Source organism: Oncorhynchus mykiss, chromosome 10 (genome assembly GCF_013265735.2).
Source record: "Oncorhynchus mykiss isolate Arlee chromosome 10, USDA_OmykA_1.1, whole genome shotgun sequence".
Classification (NCBI taxonomy): Eukaryota; Metazoa; Chordata; class Actinopteri; order Salmoniformes; family Salmonidae; genus Oncorhynchus; species Oncorhynchus mykiss.
Genome location: NC_048574.1, coordinates 12086423 through 12104100, shown reverse-complemented (window position 1 = coordinate 12104100; position 17678 = coordinate 12086423). Strand labels below are relative to the sequence as shown.

Here is a 17678-nt window from a genome sequence, read left to right as displayed (position 1 = left end):
TTTCTCTCTCTCTCTCTCTCTCAGTAGAGCTGTCTCTCTCTCTCTCTCAGTAGAGCTGTCTCTCTCTCTCCTCTCTCTCAGTAGAGCTGTCTCTCTCTCTCCTCTCTCTCAGTAGAGCTGTCTCTCTCTCTCTCTCTCTCTCAGTAGAGCTGTCTCTCTCTCTCTCTCAGTAGAGCTGTCTCTCTCTCTCTCTCAGTAGAGCTGTCTCTCTCTCTCTCTCAGTAGAGCTGTCTCTCTCTCTCCTCTCTCTCAGTAGAGCTGTCTCTCTCAAGAATTGTAAATAGAAGAAAGTAGCCTTGGACCGGTTAATCCACGTCTGGGGACTGGCAGAACTGTACAATTTATTGTCTCAGGTCAGGATTCTAGAACCTTGATTAGTGAAGGGAGCAGGTCATAAAAACATGGCACGGACAGCAATATGATAGTTATGGATTAGTGACGGATCTGTAGCCAATTGTTCTAATGAGAGAGGTACTAAATTCAGCTGACCCTTTGCAGACAAGTACACAAACCAGATGGAATTAGAATTCTCAGGCACATTAAGTATTTCCAAAGGTTGAGAAACGCACCAACAATATGCTAAGAGCCATTCAGACATCATAAACAGGCAGATGACATAGTAATACAGTTATTACAGGCTTTGGGAGTACACATATGATTTACTCATAATGCTGTTAAGGTGACTTTCCTTCTTACAAAGTGGAATTCTTGGAGACGTAGTGGAAAACACTACAGATGTAGGATCTTAATTTGATTACGCTGTTGCAGGAGAACTGTGTTGACATTTCACTTGCCCTGCCTGTGTTCTCTCCATTAATGCAACAAGGCCCCCTGCCCTGACCAGTAATATCCTGCGTTACATTTGGCCTACAGGCTGTGTAGTAACCTAGGGGGGTAGCAGACTAGGCGTAATACGGTAATCTTTATTTAGTCTGGCAGTGTTGATACCCCATCTGATAAAGCTCTCTGGGCCTGGCGCACTGTAATTGAATGATGTTGTCAAGATTGATGGACGATGTGAAAAAAACGTGGGATCAGTTTCATTAAGCCAGCTCAGGCGAAGCGTGCAGCTCTGGGAGGAGGAGCAGAGATTTGCTGCTAGGCAGAGGAATGGCAGAGATATATGCCGCGGTGTTGAAAGAACAAGATGCATTTGCTTTGAATTAAAAATGGTAGACAAACAAAGGTAGAGGTGTATCTGATATAGATTATAAGATTGGTTTAAAACCTTAAATAAAGGACCAAATATTTATCTGAACACCTTGGGGTATTTCATGTGTGGCAGATTGGGTCAGTCGGTTTGTGGGAGGTTGTTACAACAGGCAGAGCTAGCTATGTGGAAAGTATTATTCATGGATTGCACTGTTGTCACTAATGGCTGTTTCTAAAAGTAACTGCACATAGCGGCACAGTGACCCTATGCATGATTAAATATACTGTAGGCATCAGCATGCCTCATTAATAACCTCTTCACTACAGTGTAATGTGAAGCAGCATGACTAACTCACTCCTCCATTGTGATTCCAGGCTGAACCCAAAGAGCCGCACCAGTATCCCAACGAGGTATGGACGTGTTCTTCACACCCTTTCGTCACTAACCAATGACACAAATCTATCACAAATAACAAGATAATTCAGTCAAGATGTGTCTGTGCCATCACAATAACAAATCACCTAGCGTTCTTACCAGTTCCAACTCAATACGTACTGAGCTATAATTAAAATGCACCCTGATCTTTGTTCACAATCAGACATATTATATCGCAGATGTCATCAAACTATGACAACTCTAGTCTAATGGGAATTACCATTGTTTAATTGCGTCTGAAACAAAGAACAACCAAGTTCCAGCTGATACTTAGTTCCAGCTGATGCTTAGTTCCAGCTGATGCTTAGTTCCAGCTGATGCTTAGTTCTAGCTGATGCTTAGTTCCAGCCGATGCTTAGTTCCAGCTGATGCTTAGTTCTAGCTGATGCTTAGTTCCAGCTGATGCTTAGTTCCAGCTGATGCTTAGTTCTAGCTGATGCTTAGTTCCAGCTGATGCTTAGTTCCAGCTGATGCTTAGTTCCAGCTGATGCTTAGTTCTAGCTGATACTTAGTTCCAGCTGATGCTTAGTTCCAGCTGATACTTAGTTCCAGATGATGCTTAGTTCTAGTTGATGCTTAGTTCCAGCTGATGCTTAGTTCCAGCTGATGCTTAGTTCTGGTTGATGCTTAGTTCCAGCTGATGCTTAGTTCTAGTTGATGCTTAGTTCCAGCTGATGCTTAGTTCTAGCTGATGCTTAGTTCTAGTTGATGCTTAATTCTAGCTGATGCTTAGTTCCAGTTGATGCTTAGTTCCAATTGATGCTTAGTTCTAGCCGATGCTTAGTTCTAGCTGATGCTTAGTACTAGTTGATGCTTAGTTCCAGTTGATGCTTAGTTCTAGCTGATGCTTAGTTCTAGTTGATGCTTAGTTCTAGTTGATGCTTAGATCCAGTTGATGCTTAGTTCTAGCCAATGCTTAGTTCTAGCTGATGCTTAGTTCCAGCGGATGCTTAGTTCCAGTTGATGATTAGTTCTAGCTGATGCTTAGTTCTAGTTGATGCTTAGTTCTAGTTGATGCTTAGTTCCAGTTGATGCTTAGTTCCAGTTGATGCTTAGTTCTAGCTGATGCTTAGTTCTAGTTGATGCTTACTTCTAGTTGATGCTTAGTTCCAGCTGATGCTTAGTTCCAGCGGATGCTTAGTTCCAGCGGATGCTTCGTTCCAGCTGATGCTTACTTCTAGCTGATGCTTAGTTCTAGTTGATGCTTAGTTCCAGTTGATGCTTAGTTCCAGCTGATGCTTAGTTCCAGCTGATACTTAGTTCCAGCTGATGCTTAGTTCCAGCTGATGCTTAGTTTTAGCTGATGCCTGTATGCAGCCTGTACGGGTTGTCTCACTAGATACTGGACATAGTATAGCCACTCCATGTAGTCGCTGACAGTCTAGTCACCATGGATGTTGTGTATGTGTGTCTCTCAGCCCAGCCTCACCCAGCCCCACCTCACCACGTTCCCCCTCCTGGCCGATGTTCTCCGCACCCTCCAGCCCCCAGCCAGCCTCCTCCACCTCCAGTGACTCCTCCCCCATCAGGTCTGTCACCACGTCCTCCCAACATGCAATCTTCGGTTGCACCTTCTACTCACAATGCCAATTCTGGAGCTTTGCTCCGCCTCACTGCTGCACCCCCTCTGCCCCACCCCCACCACCGTGTATGATCACTGACAGATAGTTCCTGATCACCATGAGAGGCTTACCCTTATCACACTATCATGCCAATTTGAATTGCACTATACTAGCTCAGATTAATTTATTCCTTCCCAGAAACAACGGCAGATGTGTAACCAGGCCAGCGCAGTACAGCTCAGCTCAGCTTGGCTCAGTCGTGTGAAAAGTTATAAGTAAGGTGGATCACAGGCTCATCTTTGGTTGATTCAGGATACAGCCAGTCTATCACTCTTCCAAAAATGGTTATGCATGTAGGCAGGTAATTCAGATAAACTCCATAATATAAATATCTTGAGTCAGGTCTAGACAGATATACTCCAGATTATAAATACCTTGAGTCAGGTCTAGACAGATATACTCCAGATTATAAATACCTTGAGTCAGGTCTAGACAGATATACTCCAGATTATAAATACCTTGAGTCAGGTCTAGACAGATATACTCCAGATTATAAATACCTTGAGTCAGGTCTAGACAGATATACTCCAGATTATAAATACCTTGAGTCAGGTCTAGACAGATATACTCCAGATTATAAATACCTTGAGTCAGGTCTAGACAGATATACTCCAGATTATAAATACCTTGAGTCAGGTCTAGACAGATATACTCCAGATTATAAATACCTTGAGTCAGGTCTAGACAGATATACTCCAGATTATAAATACCTTGAGTCAGGTCTAGACAGATATACTCAAAATGTGAAATATCTTGAGTCAGGTCAAGACAGATATACTCAAAATTGTAAATATCTTGAGTCAGGTTTAGACAGGTTCAGAATAACCATGGGCCTTTTTTGGGGAGCTGTGTAAATATCTGTCGGATGTATAGCATATTCGTTGCTGCTTTTTGCTTTACAAGGACACACTTCTTGTAAAGCAAGAAGGGTGGCAGGTAGCCTAGTGGTTAGAGTGTTGGGCCAGTGACTGAAAGGTTGTTAGATCAAATCCCAGAGCTGACAAGGTAAAAATCTGTTGTTCTGCCCCTGAACAAGGCAGTTAACCCACTGTTCCTAGGCTGTCATTGTAAATAAGAATTTGTTGTTAACTGACTTGCCTAGTTAAATAAAGAATAAACACTTCCTTGTCAAACTATATAAATGTATTTATACAGTTGATGACTATTAGGGAAAAGTGAATTATAGGCACCCAGAGACTTTCCATTTGGGAGCGACGATGTTATAAGACACTCTGGTACAGTTGGAGCTTCACCTGTCGTTGCTCCCGACAGTTAGGAGTGGTGGGACACTCAAAGTGCCCAATGTGTTATCCGAGTGAGTTGGATTATAACATGTTATTTTCCCTCCCCCTCTGTAGCGTCCCAGGCAGGCAGGCTAGGGCCCTCTACGCCTGCAAAGCCGAGCACCACTCTGAGCTTTCATTCATCGCAGGGACCACCTTTGAAAATGGTGAGTATGGACCACTGTGACTCTTAAATAACCGTGTCCCAATCCCAAATGGACCCCTAAACCCTACGCCTTGTGCATTTGTGAATATCTGAACGGATTTGGTTGGTATAAACAATATGGTGATCCAGCTAGCCCATCAAAGAGCAAGGTGGAGCTACTACCAGATTGGTTGCACCTGTCAAATCCTCTCAGAGACCGTGCAGAGGGAAAATGTGGGATGGTAGACCTATTATTATTATAAAACAATACAGTACATTCAGAAAGTATTCAGACCTCTTGACATTTTCCACATTTTGTTACGTTACAGCCTTATTCTTAAAATAATTAAATCGTTTTTTCCCCTCATCAATCTACACACAATATCCCATAATGACAAAGCAAAACTGTTTTATTTGTATTTTTTGCTAATTCATTCAAAATAAAACACTGAAATATCACATTTACATACTGTAAGTATTCAGACCCTTTATCAGTACTTTGTTGAAACATATTTGGCAGCGATTACAGCCTTGAGTCTTCTTGGGTATGACACTACAAGCTTGTCACACCTGTATTTGGGAAGTTTCTCCCGTTCTTCTCTGCAGATCCTCTCAAGCTCTGTCAGGTTGGATGGGGAGCGTCGCAGCACAGGTATTCTCAGGTCTTTACAGGGATGTTAGACCGAGTACAAGTCCAGGCTCTGGCTGGGCCAATCAAGGACATTCAGAGACTTGTCCCGAAGCCACCCCTACGTTGTCTTGGCTGTGTGCTTAGGGTCGTTGTCCTGTTGGAAGGTGAACCTTCACCCCAGGCTGAGGTCTTGAGCGCTCTGGTGCAGGTTTTCATCAAGGATCTCTCTGTACTTTGCTCCTTTCATCTTTCCCTCAATCCTATTTATAGTATTTCTCTTTTACTTTGTCATTATGGGGTATTGTGTGTAGATTGATGAGGAACATTTTTTTATTAATTAATTTTAGAATAAGGCTGTAACGTAAGAAAATGTGGAAAGAGTCAAGGAATCTGAATATTTTCTGAATACATGATATACTGGTCACATGAGAAATGGGGTTTTCTATTACCTCCCTCTCTCCCCTCATCGTCCTCCCTGGTACCAGTGTGTGGTTGAGGAGGAGGAGGAGAGAGCAGAAGGAGCAGGGAGGAGGGCCAGGCTGGGGCTTGTCATTACCTTGCCTCACCTCTTCTCTCCTCCAGGGAGGAACCTGATCCTAGCCAAGCCTCCAGGGGCCAGGACCCTACTGTTACTTTATCTTAATCATCCCGAAACCTCACCACTCTTAATACTAAGGGCTCTATTCAGCGTTACAGATTACACAATAGAATACAAATGGAAGAGGTCATCTCTGATTGTGCCGATTTATGCAGCGTTTACCGTGAAAGCAGTCTCCGTTAAAGCAAGAAACATCACCTTTAAATTTCAATCACGCTGTTAAGCTGAACTTCCCGCAATGCTGATTGAATAAAGCCCCAAATCCTATCTCTGTTTTAGTTAAAGCCGTTTTTCTCTGTCCTAATGAAAACCACTTTCATATTGTTTGAAATGATAACTACGGGCTCTATTCAATCCGCATCGAGGAAGTTCAGTTTTACAGTGTGTTTGAAATGTAAAGCCAGTTTTCTACCTTTATCAGAGACTGCATTCACAGTAAACGCTGCATATGTCCGCTCAATCGGAAACTCCTGGAATCTGTAACGCTGTAATGCTTCACGAATCAGGGTGACATTTAATGTAGACAGAGCAGCCATTTGAGCGAGTTGGGTTATAGATTAAAACTCTTATTGAGTTTTTATGAAATACACTGTAAATGTCCAAACCCAGTGTAGCCTGTCTTAGAAGCAGAAGGATTATAGTGCATGTCTGGTTGGGTCAAGGGTCTGATGATCTGGGAAAAGCAGAGATTAGCAGCGTGGGAATCAGCCACACAGCCACCCAGGTTGCTCAGGTACAGGAAGAAAGAAGAACAATTATTGTATGAGGTCCTGGTGAAAAGTAGTGCACTATATAGGGAATAGGGCCCTTGTCAAAAGTAGTGCACTATATAGGGAATAGGGCCCTGGTCAAAATTAGTGAGCTATATAAGGAATAGGGCCCTCGTCAAAAGTAGTGCACTCTGTATGGGATAGGATGTCATTTGAGGAACACCCTAGGGTCCATAGTGCTCTAGGACATGTTTCCCTAAGCTTTCCCAGCTACAGTTCCCAGCTACAGTTCCCAGCTACAGTCCCTAGCTACCAAAACAAGACTAGGAGCTTTATTCAGTCTGGAAAACTGATTGCGTGATAGAAATGTAAAGGTCATTTCCGATTGGACGGACATATGCAGTGTTTACTGTGAAATTTGATTGCCTTAAAATGTCAATTGCGCTGTAACGCAAATTTTCACACTCAATTATGTGCAGAAGTTCTCTTCTCAACTCTCTGAGTAACCTGTCAACTCTCTGAGTAACCTGTCAACTCTCTGAGTAACCTGTCAACTCTCTGAGTAACCTGTCAACACTCTGAGTAACCTGTCAACTCTCTGAGTAACCTGTCAACTCTCTGAGTAACCTGTCAACTCTCTGAGTAACCTGTCAACTCTCTGAATAACCTGTCAACTCTCTGAATAACCTGTCAACTCTTTGAGTAACCTGTCAACTCTCTGAATAACCTGTCAACTCTCTGAGCAACCTGTCAACTCTCTGAATAACCTGTCAACTCTCTGAGTAACCTGTCAACTCTCTGAGTAACCTGTCAACTCTCTGAGCAACCTGTCAACTCTCTGAGTAACCTGTCAACTCTCTGAATAACCTGTCAACTCTCTGAATAACCTGTCAACTCTCTGAATAACCTGTCAACTCTCTGAGCAACCTGTCAACTCTCTGAGCAACCTGTCAACTCGCTGAGCAACCTGTCAACTCTCTGAGCAACCTGTCAACTCTCTGAGCAACCTGTCAACTCTTTGAGTAACCTGTCAACTCTCTGAGCAACCTGTCAACTCTCTGAATAACCTGTCAACTCTCTGAATAACCTGTCAACTCTCTGAGCAACCTGTCAACTCTCTGAGCAACCTGTCAACTCTCTGAGCAACCTGTCAACTCTCTGAATAACCTGTCAACTCTCTGAGCAACCTGTCAACTCTCTGAGCAACCTGTCAACTCTCTGAATAACCTGTCAACTCTCAGAGCAACCTGTCAACTCTCTGAATAACCTGTCAACTCTCTGAGCAACCTGTCAACTCTCTGAATAACCTGTCAACTCTCTGAGCAACCTGTCATTTCTCAGTGCCTATATTTTGTTTATAGGTTTTTTTTGTTTTAAAAATATAGAAGACACAGACCTATGGACTGATACATTTACAATAATGTATGTAATTGCAATGACCCCTTATGTAAATTGCATCTACAGCCAGCCTGTAATGGCGCTTCATGTTTTCATTGTGGCTTGGGGAATCAATGCTGCTAGGGGTCATCAATGCTGCTAGGGGTCACAGTTGCACACTGGGGTCTTGTTCATCTTATACCGCCTTCTCAAGAAGTATGCAGCGGTGTGTGTCACCCCCCTCTGATTCTTCCCATAACCACCAGAGTGCCACTGTCCCAGCTGTCAGTAGCTACTCACCATATTGGTCTCTGCTTTCAAATGAGGAATATCTAATGTTCTGTTGGATAACATGAGAGGCGGTCAACGGTTGAGAACAGCTCAGCTATGTGCATCTGTCTCTCATCCCTCAGTTCATTCCTCCAGGGAGCCAGGCTGGCTGGAAGGCACCCTGGACGGCAGGACGGGCCTGATACCGGAGAACTATGTGGAGTTTGTGTAGTCCTGGATCAGGACAGAACTGGAGAGACCACGCAGCTGCACTGTTTCCCTGCAGCTTATTGGAAGTCTGGAGCACAGAGTGCTCCCTGCTGTGCATGGTCATGAATCTGGAATTCAGCAGCAACCTCTGTGTGTGTGTGTGTGTGTGTGTGTGTGTGTGTGTGTGTGTGTGTGTGTGTGTGTGTGTGTGTGTGTGTGTGTGTGTGTGTGTGTGTGTGTGTGTGTGTGTGTGTGTGTGTGTGTGTGTGTGTGTGTGTGTGTGTGTGTGTGTGTGTGTGTGTGTGTTGTGTGTTGCGTGTTGCGTGTGTGTGTGTTGCATTGTTGCTACAAAAGCTCATTCCCCTGTTCAGACAGTCCTTAGTTCATTGAATTGCACTGCCACTGCTTTTAGTATCTTCTATCATCAGTTGGAACTTTGGAAGATGTTTCCATTTTGGGGCGGGAAAAAAGTAATTGGTCTGAGGTTTGGACTGCTGTCCAACTTCTCTTCCTGTGTACTGCCTGTAGGAACAGGGCAGCTGGTAGCCTAGCGGTTAAGAGCATTGGCCCAGTAACCCAATGGTCGTTGGTTTAAATCCACAATCTGACTAGATGAAAAGTCTGTTGTGCCCTTGAGCAAGGCACTTAACCCTAATTGCTCTTGTAAATCGCTCTGGAGCGTCTGCTAAAATGTCAAATGTCACAATGAATGGAGTTGATTGTGTGGGGTGCCTTCATCTCTAAATGATAGGGGGGTATTTTTCAGCGAGTATCGCTATAAATGTGAGCGCCTGGCCATGGCAACCCGGTATTCCCCTAGACAAAATAGACCACAGCTGCTGTTGTACCAAACAGTACAGCGGTGGGAGCATATCTTAACTCCCGGTTACACACATTTCATAGCTTTTTTTATTTAAAAAAATGGAACTACTGGGTGAAATGGTCTCAAAAAACCTAGAAAGTTAACTGAACTGTTTTCATTAACTGAATTTAATTTTTTTTTAATATTCTTAACAGGTAGAGTGTAAAAAATGTTTTAATGTGAAACTAGACCACTTGTGTTATTTATATACATTTTCAAAGCTGAGATCTGAACTGTATTCTTTTAGAGTGTATTAACATTGTAAATACAATTTGATAAGGTATCATTTTCTAAGTATCACATTTTGTATTGTAGCATATTAACTGATTTGTTCTTTAGCATCTTAGTTGCTACATTTTTTGTGTCATTGATTTCCTGTCCATTGGGAGCCTGAATATTATTTCTGATCAAATGAATCATGAACAAGGTTGTATAGAAGATAATCTATTAAAGACCAACATTGAACTCGCAGATCTGTCCTAGTTTCTTCATGCGGCATGGTAGCCTAGGTGATTAGAGCGTTGGACTAGTAACTGGAAGGTTGCAAGTTCAAATCCCCGAGCTGACAAGGTACAAATCTGTCGTTCTGCCCCTGAACAGGCAGTTAACCCACTGTTCCTAGGCCGTCATTGAAAATAAGAATTTATTCTTAATGTGACTTGCCTAGTTAAATAAAGGTAAAAATAAATGTCTCAATGCCTTGGATTTTATAGACCTATTCTGAGCACTGGCATGTCGTAATGGATGCCAAGAGAACCCCAAATTTCTTTCCAAGATTATAATTTATCTTTCATCTCTGTTTCATAATTTTCCTTCAGTTTACAAGAGGCCGAATGTATCTCACAGGAGAAAGCATCCGAGCGAGTGAAAAAGCGCCCCTCTGTCTCTCAACGTGTAGGCCATCTATCTGATGCTGTCAGGCCCAAACGAGTATGACATTGTTTCCGCCCATAGCTTTGAGCTAAACTGAACGAGCTCAACTGTGTATGGTCCTGGTGCACCAAAAAAAGTGTCAAGAGAAACTAGCTTTAATTTGGCTTCTATCAAATCCCATCGAGAGCATACGTCAGTGACAGAAAACATTGAATTGTTGCATCTCGTTGAGTTGTCCTTCGATGGACAGCTAGCCAAATTGTCCCTTTCCTAAATTAGCCATGGATGGAAATAGGGATTTAGACTTGTGGTTTTCCTTAATTCTCCGTACTGGCCAATGATTATAACGACTATTCTGATCCAACCATTAATTCATACATTGTGCCTCTGGCCTGAGAGGATGGAAGTTGAATATGTAGCTAGATGTAGAATGCTAATGTTAACGAGCTAACGTCCATGAAAGGAAGTTAGGCGAACAAGAATTTTAGCCAGGTACCCTAGGACAAGAAATTAAAACGTGTACTGTATGACAGAGTGACAGACCGTTTCGTCAACTTGGAAGAGAGGATGGCATTGGCGTTTCTCTACAAGTAGGGTGAGTCAACATGTTTTTCTACTTGCACAAACACAGAGGAATCAGAACCATGGACAGCCACATCATGTTTCGTTTACATTGAACCAAATTGTTTTGGCACCCCTGAGGTGCCTTATTGGTATTAGAAACTGGTTGCCAAGGTAATTAGTAGAACAGTAAACAAAACATTTTGCATCATACTGTGGTATATTGTCTGATTTCACCACTGTTTAGCCAATCAGCATCCAGATCTCAAACAACCCGGTTTATAATCTGTTATCATGCTCCAGATAACTCCTATCCATGACCTCACAGTGACTTCAAACCAGCTATGTTAGCAACGTAAGCCCTTTAGAAGTTGAACACCGAATAGGCTTACGGTCATTTCTCAAATATTTCCTCAGGTGGTGAACAGGTTCCCAGCTCCAGAAAGTTTGATGGAGTCAAAACATTTTATACTACACAGTGATATGGAAATTGTAATTTCCTTTGAAGTTCCTGTTAACTTTTATGTCTGATGTCATCCAACAAACAGAGTTAAGAAAAATGTGTCATTCATCAAGACAAATTTGGAGGCCTAAGAAATGACTTGAGAAATGATTGAGCAACCTTTTATTTTATGAACAGGTTTATCTGGAGAAACATTTGATAATCATCTAGGAGGTCGTGAAGTGAAACTAGAGCAACCAGAAATATAGACATTTTAGTCCAACATTTAATCAAATTGGTGAAAATATTGATATTGACAGCGGTAATACAAACTATTTTGTAAACAAATAGACAATGTATATATTCTTTACATTTGGATTACATGTACAGAACTGAAATACAAACAGAACAGACTTTAATGAAAGCCATATACCAGTGAAATATGATCTGCCCTCAATCTTTAAAGATATTATTTGCATGTATTTTATACAGAAAATACTCTCTCAACCACTATGAGGTTGAGATGAGGTAGTGAATTAACATATATTTATAGATTCTTGTAGGCCGTTTTGTGGTTCGTAGACCAAAACAAATCAATTTGAAATGAGGCAGGTCAATATTTAGTGTTTGCAGTGAAAAACTACAATTTATTTTCTTTCACTGCAAAGACTTGAGTACAGACCTACCTTCTTTCGTATTTATTATGAAACGTGGTAGTGCAAATTCTCTGGTAGATTACTTTCACACAAATACCTTTTTTTAAATCTATTTTTTAAATGACTGGTTAATCCTCACAGCAATATACAAGAGACCAAAGCCTAGACCATTACAAAATATATTTAAAAATGGGTACTATAATTGGATAATAAGTGCTACTGTAAATGTAACTGGCTGCTTGAATACTTCTGATCTCTCTGCTTTGGCAACTCTGTTGCACTATACAAAATATACTCCAGTCCTTCATCCCCCCCCAAAACCCACATTTTCTAAAACAAAGTGGTCTTTCATATAATCTTTCCCATTGATTTATAGAATTTATATTTAGTCAGACAACATATTAACACTTTCTAAGTACATATGCAATACATTTATCTTTGTCAAACACAAACCAACAGAAAAATAAAACAATTACTGTCTTACTCATCAAATGCACAAAAAGACAGTAAAATTATTCATATCAAAGAGGATCAAACTGATATTCAAAATGACTGAAAATAGTTTTAAAAGAAATCCATTTTCAAAAGCATTGACAGTTAAGTTTTCCTGAATTTAAACCCACATTTTTATATGGCTCTCTGTCTCCCTTTCGCAAGGCCTTAAGTGAAACTTGTTTGAAAAAAAAAACACACACATTTGTATAGGAATATACAGGTATTCTGTCAAAAGTTGTCATGAAACATGTATTAATCAAAACTTCAGGGGATGTTACCCTATATGTACGTACATCTACGGCAATACAGTGATCATTAGGATATGATCAAGCTGGTTTGACCAATCGAAGACCAGAACAGAGACAGTCCTCTAACACTACGTGAAAGTAAAGCAAAATATGTCAATCTCCCCCCAAAACACGTGCAGAGAGCAATCACCAGGGGATCCATCTCACGTGGTCATTCCAGCAGTCTGACTGAAAGGATGACTACATGAGGTAGTTAGACCACATGGCTGCCATTGTTGACTATCCTGACATAATGATTACAAAGAAGGAGCTTAGAAGTTAGAATAAGGCCAAGTAGAAAGCCTTATAGCAATGATTCTGCACTTGCACTCCAAAAGCCATTTTACTTTGGGCTTTTACATGGCATAAGCTGGTGTGTGGCGATTACCTCAAGAGAGAGAGAATGACTTCTAGCAGGGACGGCGAACTTCCTTTTCACGGGGAAATGTGCAGGTCACCATACTTTGATAGCATTACAAAACACCATTGCAAGTTCAAGAGTCTCACGAGTACAAGTATACAAAATGGCTTGAAAACATTTACATGATTTAGTGAACAACAATCAATACTTGTATTTCTCGTTTAGCTGGTGTACTTATTTTTACCCAATAATATTTTTTATAAAATGAGCACCCTGAAGCATAGAATAATAATGCTTGGACAGCAAAACAATGACACAGTTCTGGTTTGGCACTAGTATAATACATACAGGTGGTGGTAAAAGGGGCCAAACTGAAGAGCTTGTGACATTTTACAGAATTTAAAACTCCCAGAGAATAGTGACTGTGCGTATGCTCTCAAACTCAGCTTCACGCATCATAAGAAATAGGGTAGGGTTTGACAACTTTGAAATAAATACATCCGTTTTCATATCATATGAACAACCTTGTTCAGGTCATTACTTTCTGTCCTTTTTGCTCACTCTCTCACTCACAGACAATCATTAGCCACTGCTGCAAACTCCCATCCCATCTCCCTGTAGTAACCAAAAAAAGTGTTAAACAAATAAAAATATATTTTATATTTGAGATTCTTCAAAGTAGCCACACATTGCCTGGATGACAGCTTTGCACATTCTCTCAACCTGATTTTCACTGGTCTATTATTTTTTTTGTAGAAAATAGTAAAAATAAAGAAAAACCCTGGACTGACTAAGTAGGTCAAAACTTTTGACTGGTACTGTAAAGGTTGAACTGATGTTTCACCTATAACAAATGTGAATCTTTTTTTCCCCACTGTTGAATGATGACATTCTGTATGTGACATAAGCCCAGACATGGGCAGGAACCAAATTCTCCTTATGAATAATTAATACTACAAAGCATTATTGATGCTTTTGAGTATAACAACTACCGAAAGGTTGCGGAGAATGAAACTGGACACAAATGTTGGATTTCATTACCTTACATAAGGAGCTCACTCTCGCTAGTTCACTTCTGGGGATCATTAAGAGGCCCACTTGAGAAAAGAAAACATGGCTGTTAAGAGAACAGAAACTACCATTGTGATTAACAGATAGAAAATACATACAAAAGTGTTTATATTAGATTCCTACGCAAAATACTTGCTTTTGACAGTTTGAGAAGAATAGCTATAGACAGTCTGCAAAGCTAAACCAAAAAAAGGCACGTTTTCCCTTTTCTGATAATCTTGTGTAAAAACAGAAAGAAAAGAGCCGGTGTGTGCATGCATAAAAGCAATTCAAAATATGAATCTCTTTTCGTTGGTAAAATTTGATTCCTCCAATCTCACAATAATTTACTGTTATGAAGTGATTCACGGTCTAAACACGATTCCAGAACAGTTTTTTGTTTTGATTCAGAAGGGTCAGTCTAGTTTGTGACCTGTCGCTCGGGTCACTGTGTCATTCTCCTTTGTAAGTTCTATTTCTCCACCGGAGTCCTCTGGAAACCGATTCAGGAGCATGCTCTCTCTACATTAATCAGTACTGGTGGGGTTCCTGGGCCATCTGCAGGGAAAATAGGCGGGTCTGGCTGGCTGGCGGGCGGGCGAGAGGACGGAAGGCAGGGGACGCTGGGGTTTTAAGGCATTGTGTCATGGTTTAAGGCATGAAACAGAAGTGGCTTGACGCTCCCATCTTTGAATTTCGGTAATTGGTTGCTGATGATCTCAGCCAGCATCTCCGGGAACTCCACGCTAAGGGATTTATTCACAAATGTGTAGAAACAGATCTGCAGGAGGCCTCCCACCATCTGTGGAAACAGGGTATTTTTTAGCGGTCTTTCACTAGGCGCAGATTGGCAACAACAGAGCAACATGCAAGGGTGCTTAGCTACTGTTTGGTACAGTGCACAGTGTCAAGCCATCTTTCACATTGATAGCATAGCTGGAAAAGGAAGCTTGTGACACATTATAATGAGCTCCTCTAACTCAAGAGGTTGATGTAATATGTGTGTGTGTGTTGTGGATGGGGATACTCTTTAATTTCATTGTATTTATTTAGGCAGGATAGGCCAAGCAGTAACACTTGCCATTGTTTACCAGGAAGTCCTGGGTTCCATAAGTCCCTGGAAAACAGTGGCATGTGTTGCTAAATGGTGTTCTGTTGCTGTGTGAGCAGGCTGGATTCAGCCTCAGTCTCACCTCTTGCATGGAGTCCAATAGTTTAGTAAGTTGATAGAACCTCTGCCAGTTCTGGCTGGAGTTCTCTTCCCGCTTGACGATGGCCTTCCCCAGCTCCTTGATGTAGGTCATGCGGATCTCATCAAACACAGCCTGGCTCTTCAATCCATCCTTTGGTACTGTAAGCACAAACGAAGGAGGGCGGGAGGGAGGGAGTAAAACATACAAACAATCTTTTACACATCATGCATTTAAGGCAGTGTATGTCATTACAAAAAAGCCATAATGAAAAGCTTGGGATGTAACCTCAATCCGTCTACCAACATTCACGCTAGACAATCTGACCTACAGCTAGGCTCGGTAAGAAAGCTCTCTTTTGACCCAGAGTCTCCTAGTCTGAACACTGCCCATTATCCTGTCACTACGGTCTCATACATACCACCCACCCCTTCCATATCAACCACAATTAGGTCAATGGAAAATATTCAGAACCACAGGTAACGTCAATGAGTTTTATGCTGTCCCATTCTTCCCTGATGAGAGCCAGATGGAGGATCTACCGTGGACTGCAGGCTTCTGGGATCTTGGAATTAGGCCCTGGTAAAACCGCACTCAATGGATATTATGCAAAACAACATAGGTGGGAAATTGTCAAATACTCTCCAATTGTCTTATCAGATGAGAAATACAGTGGGGAGAACAAGTATTTGATAACCTGCAAAATCGGCAGTGTTTCCTACTTACAAGGCATGTTTATTTATCCGTCATTTTACCAGGTAAGTTGACTGAGAACACGTTCTCATTTGCAGCAACGACCTGGGGAATAGTTACAGGGGAGAGGAGGGGGATGAATGAGCCAATTGTAAACTGGGGATTATTAGGTGACCGTGATGGTTTGAGGGCCAGATTGGGAATTTAGCCAGGACACCGGGGTTAACACCCCTACTCTTACGATAAGTGCCATGGGATCTTTAATGACCTCAGAGAGTCAGGACACCCATTTAACGTCCCATCCGAAAGACGGAACCCTACACAGGGCAGTGTCCCCAATCACTGCCCTGGGGCATTGGGATATTGTTATAGACCAGAGGAAAGAGTGCCTCCTACTGGCCCTCCAACACCACTTCCGGCAGCATCTGGTCTCCCATCCAGGAACTGACCAGGACCAACCCAGCTTAGCTTCAGAAGCAAGCCAGCAGTGGTATGCAGGTGGTATGCTGCTGGCATGTAAACGTCTCATTTTTATCATAGGAACACTTCAACTGTGAGAGACGGAATCTAAAACAAAAAAACAGAAAATCACAATTCCGGCTCTCACAGACCTGTTCGATTTTCTTTAAGAAGCTCTCCTGTTCTACACTCATTACCTGTATTAACTGCACCTGTTTGAACTCGTTACCTGTATAAAAGACACATGTCCACACACTCAAACAGACTCCAACCTCTCCACAATGGCCAAGACCAGAGAGCTGTGTAAGGACATCAGGGATAAAATTGTAGACCTGCACAAGGCTGGGATGGGCTACAGCAAGCAGCTTGGTGAGAAGGCAACAACTGTTGGCGCAATTATTAGAAAATGGAAGAAGTTCAAGATGACGGTCAATCACCCTCGGTCTGGGGCTCCATGCAAGATCTCAACTCGTGGGGCATCAATGATCATGAGGAAGGTGAGGGCTCAGCCCAGAACTACATGGCAGGACCTGGTCAATGACCTGAAGAGAGCTGGGACCACAGTCTCAAAGAAAACCATTAGTAACACACTACGCCGCCATGGATTAAAATCCTGCAGCGCACGCAAGATCCTCCTGCTCAAGCCAGTGCATGTCCAGGCCCATCTGAAGTTTGCCAATGACCATCTGGATGATCCAGAGGAGGAATGGGTGAAGGTAATGTGGTCTGATGAGACAAAAATAGAGCTTTTTGGTTTAAACTCCACTCGCCGTGTTTAGAGGAAGAAGAAGGATGAGTACAACCCCAAGAACACCATCCCAACTGTGAAGCATGGAGGTGGAAACATATTTTTTTGGGGATGCTTTTCTGCAAAGGGGACAGGACGACTGCACCGTATTGAGGGGAGGATGGATGGGGCCATGTATCACGAGATCTTGGCCAACAACCTCCTTCCCTCAGTAAGAGCATTGAAGATGGGTCGTGGCTGGGTCTTCCAGCATGACAACAACCCGAAACATACAGCCAAGGAAACTAAGAAGCATCTCAAGGTCCTGGAGTGGCCTAGCCAGTCTCCAGACCTGAACCCAATAGAACATCTTTGGAGGGAGCTGAAAGTCCGTATTGTCCAGCGACAGCCCCGAAACCTGAAGGATCTGAAGAAGGTCTGTATGGAGGAGTGGGCCAAAATCCCTGCTGCAGTGTGTGCAAACCTGGACAAGAACTAAAGGAAACCGATGATCTCTGTAATTCAAACAAAGGTTTCTGTACCAAATGTTAAGTTCTGCTTTTCTGATGTATCAAATACTTACGTCAT

General features: G+C 42.2%; 2 protein-coding genes across 10 annotated transcripts in view; one reads left to right on the top strand and one right to left on the bottom strand.

Annotated features, from left to right (window-relative positions):
• The window catches only part of LOC110534849 (rho GTPase-activating protein 26), a 145502-nt gene extending 135735 nt beyond the window's left edge, over positions 1-9767 (top strand). The window contains exons 21-24 of one of the 3 annotated variants that reach the window (XM_036989703.1): positions 1528-1563; positions 3007-3117; positions 4569-4660; positions 8368-9767. In XM_036989703.1, coding sequence (XP_036845598.1) covers positions 1528-1563; positions 3007-3117; positions 4569-4660; positions 8368-8456 — 328 coding nt within the window. In that variant the 3' untranslated portion in view covers positions 8457-9767. The remainder of the gene's footprint in view (positions 1-1527; positions 1564-3006; positions 3118-4568; positions 4661-8367) is intronic. The other 2 variants (XM_036989704.1, XM_036989705.1) reach the window with 2 other exon arrangements.
• A 1571-nt stretch (positions 9768-11338) lies between these two features.
• The window catches only part of LOC100136786 (nuclear receptor subfamily 3, group C, member 1 (glucocorticoid receptor)), a 112584-nt gene continuing 106244 nt past the window's right edge, over positions 11339-17678 (bottom strand). For 6 of the 7 annotated variants that reach the window (XM_021617180.2, XM_036989325.1, XM_021617182.2 and 3 more), the window contains 2 exons: positions 15215-15372; positions 11339-14823 (listed from right to left, as the gene is read on the bottom strand). In XM_021617180.2, coding sequence (XP_021472855.2) covers positions 14653-14823; positions 15215-15372 — 329 coding nt within the window. In that variant the 3' untranslated portion in view covers positions 11339-14652. 7 annotated transcript variants of the gene reach the window in all.